This window comes from Hyposmocoma kahamanoa, unplaced genomic scaffold, assembly GCF_003589595.1.
Source record: "Hyposmocoma kahamanoa isolate Upper Pololo Valley unplaced genomic scaffold, ASM358959v1 224, whole genome shotgun sequence".
Classification (NCBI taxonomy): Eukaryota; Metazoa; Arthropoda; class Insecta; order Lepidoptera; family Cosmopterigidae; genus Hyposmocoma; species Hyposmocoma kahamanoa.
The window spans coordinates 3,120,527-3,133,523 of NW_020653743.1; the positions used below are offsets into that span (position 1 = coordinate 3,120,527).

At 35.3% G+C, this 12,997-nt stretch overlaps 1 protein-coding gene across 18 annotated transcripts in view; it reads left to right on the top strand.

Moving 5' to 3' along the window:
- Positions 1-6,870, top strand: part of LOC113228116 (calcium-dependent secretion activator) — a 44,285-nt gene extending 37,415 nt beyond the window's left edge. For 13 of the 18 annotated variants that reach the window (XM_026461285.1, XM_026461274.1, XM_026461275.1 and 10 more), the window contains 5 exons: positions 84-192; positions 913-1,047; positions 1,943-2,076; positions 3,981-4,089; positions 4,172-6,869. In XM_026461285.1, the coding sequence (XP_026317070.1) occupies positions 84-192; positions 913-1,047; positions 1,943-2,076; positions 3,981-4,089; positions 4,172-4,243 (559 nt within the window). In that variant the 3' untranslated portion in view covers positions 4,244-6,869. Of the gene's footprint in view, positions 1-83; positions 193-912; positions 1,048-1,942; positions 2,077-3,980; positions 4,090-4,171 lie in introns of all 18 variants that reach the window. The other 5 variants (XM_026461279.1, XM_026461288.1, XM_026461284.1 and 2 more) reach the window with 1 other exon arrangement.
- Positions 6,871-12,997: the final 6,127 nt, after the last annotated feature.

Below are 12,997 nucleotides of genomic sequence, written 5' to 3' on the forward strand. Positions count from 1 at the left end.
CAGGTCACAGCGACCGACATCTCCGGTACTAGCCCGGAGAGTTAGTAGAGTTCTTCCTGATTGCAAAATTTTTTTTTACTCAGCATAATCGGATCCATTCTGACGATCGCCAACGTGTCGGGTTCGGGCAAGGACGTTGGCCAAGGCTACGTCAACTTCATGAGGAACTCTATGGATCAAATTAGATCGAAGGTATGGTGAAACACCCTAAAGACTTACATACGTAATCTATTAGAAGTCTCAATTAAGACTTAACATATTTACGTTTACAAAAGAAAAGTACAGTGCTACAATTTACATAGCTGCGTAGTGATATTTAAATAATCTCTCAGAACTACACATTTCTAGATTACTTGTCATCAATTTGTAGAATTTTGGTTGTAGCATTGATTTGACATAATGTTCCCTTTTCGTCTCTAAATAAAGAAAACCTCGAAAATTTGTACGTTTCTTTCTTAATTTCTTTCTAAATTGCAAGTTTTCCTTGTCCTGACCAAAAAAACATGCTTTTGCTGGGAAATTACGTTTTTTCTTATAGAACCAATTACAAAATTAAATTAATAACCCAGTAACAAAAATCGTGTCACATGGTGTAATTGTTAGCACGAAAAAAACACGCATTTCAGTATGACCTATTACAAATGGTATATTTGGTAATATGTTTTTTTATAAAAGAAAACGATCTCAAAAGTTGTCACTAATTGCCAAGTTTTATTCAAACCGGTTACCGGAAAGTGCGCGAAACCGGATTCACCCCTATTTGCCACCCCTAGAGGGGAATATTTTCAAATTTAAATGGGGCCAATACTGAGGTACCCTTTTTCCAGTAAAAAAGAACCATCAAAATCGGAAACCGAGCCATCAAGATCAAAAAACTCGTGTCTCCAGGCTAGCAACGCAATTTGATTGTAGGTCACAGATGAGCTATGGATCCTGCAGCTGTTCGAACATTGGTACGGCATCCAGGTGGGAATGATTAACACCTGGTTAGGTGAAAGACCTGCGCTGCACCCCCAGCAGGTTGCCTGCCTCTCCATTATTATGAAGGTAAAATGTGTAAAACGATAATTTTTTTTTATTATTAATTTATTTCTGGCCATGGAAACAAAGTCCTTCAGCCGAAAACATAAAAATAAGTTTTTCTGTAAATATGGCCGCCACAAAGAGGATAGGCAATTTGGCGTGCTTGGATTGACTAAGGATTCCTTAGAACGGGCCGATACGGGTATTTTATTTCGAGATTCGTATAATTTCGCGTTTTAATCTTCGATTAAGGCACAATAGCACTATCCTATTCCACTTTAAACTAGGTTTCACAAAATAATTGAAAGTCAAAATAAAAATCCCTCCAAAAGGTCCAGAGCGAATCGATAAATTATAATTATTTTATATATTGCAAGTTAACAATATTAACGTAAAATTAGGGAACTATTTTTATTCATGAATTTTGTATTTGTAATAACATAAGTTTTTTTTAAGTAAAATAACTCTTTTAAACTTATATCTATAGTGAGTAGTTTACTTGACAGATATAATCCTCAAGAAAGATTAAGCTGTAGTATGTTTCATAAAAAAAAAAAAACTCTTATAATTATTATTAAATATTTTTATTCTGTAACTTTTGTACTAACAGTACAATAGATAACTTGTAAGTTACTAACAAAATGGACTGTATGCAATAAATGATTTTTATTTCATTAATACTATAACTCACTCATATACCCGCACCAGGGTTACCCTGAGTCGTGGATGTCATGGACATACAAATAGACAACCGCAAATTACACGTAAACTCACGATAGAAATAAATGTAGGCCATACAAATATTTCTCCCGGCCCGGGCATCGAGCCGTTCAACCACAAAGACAGTTAAATATTTATTATAATCTCGTTATAGTGCTTTTAGTGCGTGTAAGATAAAACAATGACCTTTTTTTTTTAGAAAATGTACAGTGACTTCGAATTGCAAGGTGTTATAGATGACAAGCTCAACTCCAAGATTTATCAAAATGTGGCCTCGAGAATGCACACGGAGGAAGCAACTTGTAGCTTGCTCTTGGCTCAACAAGACGCTAGGTGCGTATAACTATATACTTCGTAAAACGCAACGGATTACCGTAGTGTGAACACCTCGAGAAACCAAACGCAAACAAAAATTCGTAGGGTCCGCTAGTTCATTTCTCGTAGTGCTCGATCTTTGTATTAATAATTATAATAAACTTGTGGTCAAACATTCAATAAAACATAAAAAACAAATTACTTTTTAGTTTTTTATAATATCAAGTGACGAAAAAGTCGGCGCCTGATGGCAAGCTACACGCTTGTCCATAACAGTTGCGTGCTACTTAGAGATTTAAATCGCAAAGATTTGAGGGGCACTGCCACTGCGTCCGACATCCTGAGATATAATTTGATAAGTCCCATGTGCCTGTAATTTCACCAGCACCCTTACCCTTCAAAACCGGAACACAATAATGCTGACATTACTGCTTGGCGGCAGAAATAGCTAATGTGGTAGTACTTCCCTGAACAAACTCTTTCACCACGAGCTCTACTGGTATTAAAACACTTACATTTACTTACTTTACTTCTAACAATAGTGTTTGTTTTGTAATTTATTTTGTAAATTTCACCTGGTCTTAATTTTTTTTAACAAATAATATTTTTTTCACCTCACTAGCTCGGAAAGGCTTTCTTTCTCATTAGAAATTTGCGCGTAAAAGCGTTTTTTGCACGCTAGCGTGAAAAAGGTTTTGAAATTCGAACTTGACGATGGACTGTGGTGCAACTTTTTCTGTCGATGAAAAAAAAGAGATAATGGCACGTTCAATTAAGCGATTTGTCGTACATTACTTATTTATGTAACATAAATCCGTTGGTATATTTTATTCTTATTATTGTTAACATTAAATTGACAATGATAACTAATTGTGTTTATTAAATTATTCTAATTCGTCGAAGAACAAAATAATTTAAATAATCACTTAATCACACAAAATAAAAGTACAAGCAAGAATAAAAATTGATGACGTGTAAATTCAGAACGCATACGAAGATAAACTTTTTCTTTTCATTATAAAAAGTTTTATAGTTCAACTGTTTTTTTTTTCATCTACCATTTTCCTCGCTTTGGTGAGGTGAAAAGTTGTATGTTTCGCTCGGCAACAAAGTTGATTTGTGTCTCGTGTCTTAAAACCCTCACTACGCTCAGGAATCTATATTTGAACCACGAGCGAATGTTTCGCTTGCTCAGGGTTCAATACAAGCACTCGCAGCAAACAACAACTTTGCAGCCTTCCATAACAAATAAGTATTTTTTATCGTATCGATCGTATATACTATAATGCTGCCGTCGTGGTGAAACGTTTTGCCAATAGACGTAAGGTACTCGCCATTTGTAGTCCATGATGCGGCAGACGTACGGGAAAGGAATGTTATCTATGTCATGCTAGGAGATTCCTTTTGTGCGTCCCACAATTCACAAATAGTAATTTGTATCGAGTTATAAATCAAGTTTATTCGTTTTTTTTTTTTTTTTTATTAAACCAACGTTTCGGGCCCTTACTAGCAAAGGGCCCGAAACGTTGGCTTATTAGCAGTGGTTGGTTAGCAGTGATTTGTTTGATAAAAACAAACATATGCGATCTAAATCCATAAAAATACTTTCATTTTCATAATAGTAATGTAGGTAATTGAACTTGGCATAACGGTTGACACTCGCATTTACCATTAAGTTTTGTAAAACTATGTCAAGGAACTAACGTAACCTTCAACACATTATGTACGTTTTGTTATTTCAAAAAGACGGATGATGGATGGCCAGTGTCATTAGACGTAACTAAATTTAAACCTCTAGAAAACAAATGACTATTCCATTGAATACGCTCATTATTTTTGTTCATTGGCGCCTTAATTAGTTTTTTTTTAAGTAAAGTAAGTATAAGTAAAGTAGGTGCTTAGAATGTAAACTTTTGTTGCAGTGGTGGCGATGAAGGTTCCGAAGAAGGTTCTCGGAGTGGCGGTAAATCTAAGCTGGAAGCTCTTACTGAGGAGGCAAAACTTGGCAATGTAACCGCTGTTGTAGGAAAGGTACATTTCGTCGCAACGAATTATCCAGACGCCGAGCACTTCCGTTCTAATCTACATTATGATTTTGTTTTGTTTGTTTTAGGTTGGAAATATGTTTGGCCGTGGCATCGGAGAGTTGTCAACAAAGCTGGGCGGGGCGTCTTCTTGGTTTTAGCGCATTTTAAGCCCCACATATTCACACCTTATTGTAACCATACCTTTTTTTGCGTATATAGATGTATTGAGGTGAGGTTTCAAACTGCTTTTTGTTACTGCATCACTTTTATTTTAACATCGTTACTGATATAAAACACCGCGTATCTTGTTCCAAAATGGTGCAGTAATTATAAAGCGTTTAACTATTCTGTGATGACGATAAAGAAAATTCGTTTGCATTCAAATACATTCTAGAATGTCCGCCATTTTGAAATAATATTTCGTAAACAAAATGGCGTCTTACGCGCTAGAAAATATATATATAAGTGGCCAGTTAATGCATAGCTTAGTGTGATTAAACTAGTATTGAAACAAGGTCTAGATTTTATTTTATAAAAAAGCTTTATGTACAGTTAGGGTCATTATTCGTTTTGGAGCAAGTACCATTATAATAGGTGTGTATAATAAGAGTAGTATTTGATATCACGAATGAATATAATAATGAGATAATATTACGAAAGCATACATAGACACAATGCTACAATAAGAAGACATATCGCTTTGGCAAAATAATTATGTTATATTTAATCGCGATGGTATTATACATTATTTACAAAAAATATATTTAACAATATATTATTTATTGGTTGGGGCGGAATGCGTGCGAAAAGATGGTTTAAAAGTCTTTTTTCGATATAATAACGTTATGTTTTAATCTTTTTAAAACTCGTTGAATTCATATTTCCTTGTTAATCTATGTGTTATTTAATCTATATTCCTCAAGTTACTTTGTTTATGTGTGATGAGCACAGAGTTTGTTATAGTGCAATTTTTCCATGCAATCTTGCTGTATTTAAAATAAAATCAGTATTTTTCTAATAGAGTGTCGATTCCACTTTTCTATATTGTTTTTAAATCTTAACTCTAATCTCACGTTACCTCGAAACTGGCGTAAAATTTTCTAAATGCATTATTATAAAAACGAAATATGCGTGTAAAATCGCCTTATTTTTTGACAAAATATGTTGCCAGTTAATCGAAGAGCTCCCACTTTTTAGAGAAAGAACAGTTTTTATAAAAATGCATTATTGGAACTTCGACTAGACTTTTGCTATAGTGTAATTCTCTATAGTTCTACGCTCTTTAGGTTCAAAAAATCTAGTGATTGATTACACTTTACCTTGAACTAGTCAACATAATAACTACTACTAACTACTATTTATAAAAATATTATAGTTATATTTGTTAAAAAAAATATTCTTCTACCCTAAAACACCTTACAAATTTTGAACTAGTAAAAAATTTAAATTCTTAGGTAAATTAAAAAATAAATAAATAGCGAATAGTCGCTATGCTGATCGCCTTAATAATGTCTCGTTGGAAATGGCGGAGTTTAAATAATAAGAAAAAAATATATAATTGTTTTCATATTGCTTTAGCTTCATTTCCTCTACCTTTTTTTCATATGCATTCATTAGAACTCTTCAAAAATTCATCTAACGCATAAACCCATTATTACCATGATTATTTAATCGTTTCCTGTGTTCAGTTTTAGTTAAAATTTTAATTCAAATTTTGACACTAGTACAATAAGGATGAGTATATTAATAATGACACGCATAGGGCAGTACATGGCACAGTAAAAATAATGTATAAAAGGGGTAGTGCTCATTAATCATTAATAAAATTAAATATAAATTAGATACCTTCCATAGTGATCACGTCAGTCACTTCGTCTCTTTTGAGAATTACTTTAAAGTTAAGTACGTTTCTTCATTCTATCCTCATTTTTTAATTATGAACCACAGTTTCTTCACTTGCCTAATACTTTTTCTTGTCACAACATTGTTTCACTGTCACGTAGGACCCCAAAAATATGGACTATAAAAATGAAAACGATTTAGAAAATATAACAGAATACACATTAACACTGAATTCCATTTAGAACAATGTCCTTTTCTTATACGTGTAGTCAATTTGACCTGAATACAGACCACCGAAGCAGAAAAAAGAGACCACTCGCACCTAAATAAATAAAAAGAAATACTTTTAATGTTCTAGTGAAAACCTGGCATTCGCCTTTTTACGTAGTTTTGTTGAAGCAAACCTTACTAAATTATATTTACTTATCATTGATGTCTGTAATAGTATTCAATTGTCAATATTTGCATTAAATACTTTAGAAGATTTTTAAAGAATAGTCCAATATTTTGTGGTCTTACCCAAGTTTCAAAATAATTACTATTAGTTATTTCTTAAATATAATGTATTGGATACAGAGCTCAATCGAAAGACGGCAGTTTAGTAGTGTCTAAGTGCATAATATGAGCCGACTGAACTTGTAAGTGCGTAGACGCCTGTATAATTTTGCCATGATAGATTGATTATTGAAAACTCGTTGAAGGCGAAATATCTAAATCTTTGAAAACAGTATATTACATACGTAAAGATGGTACATCTTATCCAACAACGCTATTCTGGCGCTACTTCATTTATTGCAAATACATAATCGTAACAAATAAGTATTTATTAATATTTCGTATGTTTACCGCAAATCGCCTTACCGAGTTTTCAAAAAAGCTTTGAGAAAGCCATCGAGTGCATCGCGAGTGTAAGGGATACAATAAAAAATATTTACAATAAAAATGTTTACTGTTCCTTGCTCTTTCATTTGGTTAGTATCCTTTACTTTTTTAACTGCGACATTTGTGAACCGATGTTGATGATTCTTTTTTGTTGGAAAGAGGATACCTCAGAAGTGGTCCCATTTAAATTTGAAGAGAATATTCCACCTCTAAGGGAGGCAAACTAGGGGATTAATGACTTTCGAGGTCGGTTTTTTTAGTATTCTGTACTGATTATGATATCAACTTACGGGACGAACATGACGTGCGCCTACTGGTAAGCGACACTCTTTCTCATAACAGTTCCAGTGCCGTTCTGTGCTTTGAATCGCAAAGATCTGAGACTGACACTGCCCCCTGAGATACGCGCCCAGTTCACAAGTCCCATGTGCCTAAAATTTCACCAACAACGTGCTCACACGTCAAGACCGGAACGCGTTGCTCACATTACTGCTACGTTGGAGAAATATTATGGTGGCAGTACTTTTCTGGACGAATTCTTTTGCAAGGAGCTCTACTGCTACTAAAACTATTATGACAGTGACAAACAATTACGTATTTCGTCCTAATAGGATACTTATACCCTTATGCTTCCATTTTCTTTTGCTTATCGTGTCCTTGCTCTTCATAATAATTTCTTGAACCTGAGCATTTACGCATACCGCCTCTCCTATCTAAAATTCAAAATTTATCTTTTACGCCATGGGAGAGGCCAGAGTGTAAAATAAATAACAATAAAATGTTATTTCAATTCTTGAAAAATAAACATGACATATTTCTTATAAAATAAAAATTATGATGCGTAAACACGACTTAATTGAATTTCAATTAGCATTATAATATTGCAATAAAAGTTGTATTACATTTATACATATTTTTTAGGAGAGTAGAGCTCCTTGTGAAAGAGTTCGTCCAGCGAAGTACTGCCACCTTACATTACTACCTATTACTGTGTTCCGGTTTGAAGGGTATAAGGGTGCTGGTGAAATTAAAGGCACATGGGACTTATGTCTCAGGGTGACGGCAGTCAGACTGGGTCGGGCGTGGGTAAGGGTCGTGGGGTGGGTTGGGATTGGGTTGACGGGTGGTTTGGGGTGGGTTGACGGATGGGTTGGGGTTGGGTTGGGCGTGAGTTGGGGGTTGGTGTGTGGTGGTGGGTTGGGTTTGTGGCTGGTTTGGGGGTGCCGGCACCCAAACGGCCCCCCCGACGGCCCCCCACCCGCCCCCCCAACCGGCTCCCCAACCGGGCCCCATCCTGCCACCCAACCGGCTCCCCAACCGGCCCCCAACCTGCCCCCCAACCTGCCCCTAACCGGCCCCCAAACTGGTCGCCCAAACAGCCCACAACCGGATACCAACCAGCACCCCTATCGGCCCCCAACCAGCTCCCCAACCGGCCCTCAACCTGCTCCCCTACCGGCACCCAAACGGCCCCCCAGCCTGCCCCCAACCAGCCACCAACCGGCTCCCTTAGCGGCACCCAACCGGCCCCCCAGCCGGCCCCCAACCTGCACCCAATCGGCCCCCCGACCGGACCCCCGACCAGGCCCCCGACCGGCCCCCCAACAGGCCCCCCAACCGGCCGGGATTGATTTTAATTGCAATTAAAATCAATTCAATTGAAATCAATTGCAATTAAAATCAATTGCAATTGATTTCAATTGAATTGATTTTTTAATCTGATTGAATTTCTGATTGAAATTTAATTGATTAACGCCCAACACTGGGTGACGGGCGCAGTGGCATAGCCCCTCAGATCTTTGCGATTGCTTTGGGTGGCATTGCAATTGTTATGGACAGGCGTGTAGCTTACCATCAGGCGCACTACTTGTTTGTCCCATTACTAGATATTATAAAAAAATAAAATATTATTGAAAGTGAAAATTATGGGATTAAAGATTGAATATATTTTTTCAAAACATGAACAATTCATGATGCTTGTTTGAACCCCCTTCGGGTAAGAACCTCCTCCAATGACCGCCAATCCTCTCGGTTTTCCGCGACACACAAGTCTCTGCCTGCCGTCTTCACCAGTTCGTCAGTTCTGAATACTTCTGATCAAAACAAGCTTAAATACAAAATCATTACTTAATAAAAACATCGAAAATTTTCTATTGAGGAGTCCTAACAGATATTCTTGACGCCATCGTCAGCTCCCGAGCAGGAGCATCTAAGGCTAGATATAGCGAAAGTGTTTCAAAATCGACTTGTCGGATCCCTACCTACAAACAACTGAAGATAAATAAACATTTGTAATCGATTAAACCATGTATACGTGAGTTGTAATTGTTTTGTTTTCTTCAAATTCAAATTCAAAAATTATTTATTGTTCTTTCCACCTTAACAATACAATTTACAGTGTATTTAAAGTAAACAACATCGTACAGTGAAATAGTGAGGTGGAAGACTGGACCTGTACTATATAGGTCACCAGGTATCCACCACCGGATCTCAATGATACAATATTATGATGTTTTTGAAATTAGTAAGACGTTAAGGGTAAATTGGCGTGATGATATGAAAATACACTATTTATTTGTTATTTTGAGAAAAGGTAGTATGACAAATTACTCCTTGTTACAATACAAGCCTCAATTAACATGAATCATGGAATGACGCCATGTCATTGGAACGAAGTTTGAGTCTTTACAACACCCTCCACAAATTCTTTAAGGAATTACGTGGCCAATAAAGTGATATGAATTTATTTCACTTTAGTCATAATGCTAAAAATGTTTTTCATGTTTTAAACACATACGATATTAAAATTTTATGAGAACACTTAAATACTTTTGGTCGTTTTGTGGACATATACCAAATTGCATCATGTCTTTTTTTACTTTTAAAGAGTAAGGTAAGTAATAAAATTTTAAGTAGATGAGTACATAATTTTTCACTTCTCTTGCTCTAAAAGTACGTCTTACGTACTCAATATAGCCTTACGTAGCTTAACGAGAGTAAAGTGCATCATTTTAAAGAGTAAAAAGTACCTAGTTTTTTAATTTACTTACAGTGACCTAGACAAAATCAAAACACAGTTAGTAGGTACTTGCTCTAGTTTGTGCCAAAAGGTACAGGTTCAATAAATTAAACAATATAATTACCATTAAAACAACACTTAAAATAATCACAAAAACAAAACAAACATAATTATAATTTAACATTGTAATACTTCATAAAAATAAATAAACCTACAGTTTTACAAAGATCGCTGCGCTGCGGAAATTTAATAAACTGCTTGTGTTTACAGGGTCAAGAACACGTCAAGCTTGACACTAAAGGTTTAAATTTAACTTTATGCCGCTTGCAACAAGAACGATCCATAGTCCAAAGTGTCAAGATTGATGTGCTCTTGACTGTACCTGTACCAAAGCGTAAGCGATTTAAAAATTTTTTTCTCGCAATCGAAGTGAAAAGTAAAGTTTTCACCTCAAGACTAAAAACTAATACCCCTCCGAGTAATAGACACGTACCTGGCTAACCACCACGGCTAATATATTGGCTCATTTAGTCCCTCTATAAAAATATATACTATGATTATGGTAGTATCTCTATAAAAAGCTCTAATTTTCGTATTTTGTTCACTACCGAGCAATAAGTTTAATTATATTGCATTTAAAATTTTCCACGACAGCAACAACAAAAATAAATTTAAAACGAAAATTTTCTAAAAGATTTTTTTATTTCTTTTAGGAGTAGCATGTTTCTAAGCCAATCCTAATGATATCTATCGCAATGAACTCCCCGCGAATGTGATTACAACCACTCTGAACCGCAATACGTGCCAATGGACATTTTTAAATATTTTGACTTATTTTTAGCCTGCTAATAATAATAAAGGTAGGTAACGTGACCCGTTCATCTGGCAACTGACATTTCGGGAACATAGGAGTAGACACTGGTAACACTAGTAAACTGGGCATCGAACTTAAATCTTATACTATTGCTGCTTTATTAAACAAGCACATAAAACAATTAAAATTGTTTATTTTTTGTTATAAATTCATTTAATTGACTATGATACCCAAAATCATTATAATCAATAACATTTTTATTTCTTCCTGGAGAATATTTTACCACCCGAGCCAGTCTGTAAATCGGGTAAATGGCAAATGTTCCGGAACGCTGGCAACCCGAAATTGAAAAAAGTTTGACAGATCGCTGTGAAGTAGTGTGGAAAGTGAACGTTTGTGTAGTTTGAAACGAAAATAATTTATTTTTATGTAGTGATTTTAAGGAATTTTGTAAGTTTTTGACTTAAACATTATATTTTATTAACATATTTACTTGTTTACTGTTACAAAAGTTACATATTTTCGCTTTGCGAAGTGTTTAAACTTTCGTTCCCGGAAACGAGTTACGTTATGGCTTTATTTATAAAAAGAAAAAAGTGAAAATAAAAAGGTTTGGTGCCAGCATCATCGGTGGCATTCCGATCTCCATGCGTAGGACTCTTTTGCGTTGGTTTTGGCGCGAATATGGAGCTTTTTGGTTGAAATGGGCGCGTAATTTTGGAAATCTTTAAATAGATTTAAAACCGACGAAAGTTTGGCAAACGGTTAATGAGCGAAAAGAAAAAGTAGGTGAGGGTTAGGTACTTGAAATAAAACTTGCCTTAGCCTAAATAATTTTTCTAGAGCGAAAATATTATTATGCAATGTTAGGTATATTTTTTTTATTATTCAAGAGCAAAGTTTTTGACCTACTTCTATACACATGTTTCTGCAAATGGATCTCTTTGTAAAAATCATTGTTTTCATTTGTCATCGCATTTAAATGAGGCCACAATTGACACAGTTTGTGGACGAGTATCCAATATGAATATAAATATTTTTTTAATTTAAGCTTTATGAAGTATAATGTAAAACTTAAAAAATATTTTTGTTTATCTGAACCAAACAAGAACATATATTATTAACTTGAAAGCTATCATTGTTCTCTTCTCCAAATGATTGTAACAGATTTCTTTCTGCAGTATTTCCTAACATAGGTAGTCATATTTATGGACAGTACTGGTGTTCACTGTAAAATTTATGCAGAATATTTTAGTGCGCGCCTCTCCTGGAAGTTTTGAGCTGACCTAAAGAGAACAAACTAGCACTACTTGCCTAGTCATCAAGTTGCGAATGATTACCAGCCTGTTACATTATACCATACTATATTATAATGCAGGGTACCACCTTTTGACATATGGATCTCAAAAAAACCATCTATGGGCTTTACAATGCAATTTCCAAGTGCTTTCTGTATTGTTGCCGCCTACTGCTTCTGTATAGAGAAGTATCAACAACATAGTGACAAAATTCAATGATTTACATTAAATATTTTATATTGAAACAATATAATCACCTGTGAGGAACTATTTAAATACCATCCATGAATGAGTTATTGTCACTTATCAAGATCTTAGGTTTTCACAATTAATACTAATTGGAAATTAACTCCGTGACCATGGGACCTATAAAGGGCCTGGAACGTTAATTTGTTTGACATACATACTTGTTGTTCACGCCCTTTATCCATCGCGGTAAGCAGAGACAACAGTCTTCCACTTGCTATGATCCTGACACACATCTTTCGCCTCATCAACATGCATCAGTGCTTTCATATACGCTCATCGGTTAAGGGTACTCTTGACCTGGCTCTCCTTTCGTTAGTTTGAAAAATCAAATATTTGCGATTTAAATCTGGAAAAATAGTTTCATTTCCTTCAATTATCACTTGTTAATCAATATCGAATTTCAAAAAAACTCGGGGAGTGAGTTTTGGATGGGATTTGTAGTTTCATTGTAAACCGCAGACTTACTTTTAAGGTGCCAGCAGCGATGTCAATGTGCTGGAAATGATTATATTGATCACAGCAAGAGTAAGAGGCATTTCAATTCAGGCAAAATTTGACACAAAATGTATGCAGATATGGTTGAAATCTGTATCATGTATGTATTAAGTTACCAGTGTCAAAAATTTTTTGTTGTATTCTACTTCAATTCTAAACATTTTGTGTTGATATTTGCACATGCTTTAATGCCTATAATTGTTATGTTTTCCGGATCTTAGATAACATTGAAGGAAAACATCAGAAAGCACTTGGCGTAACGGGTTGGTGTCCGCAACTCGACGTTAAAGCGCCTATATTGCGTGTGGTGGAT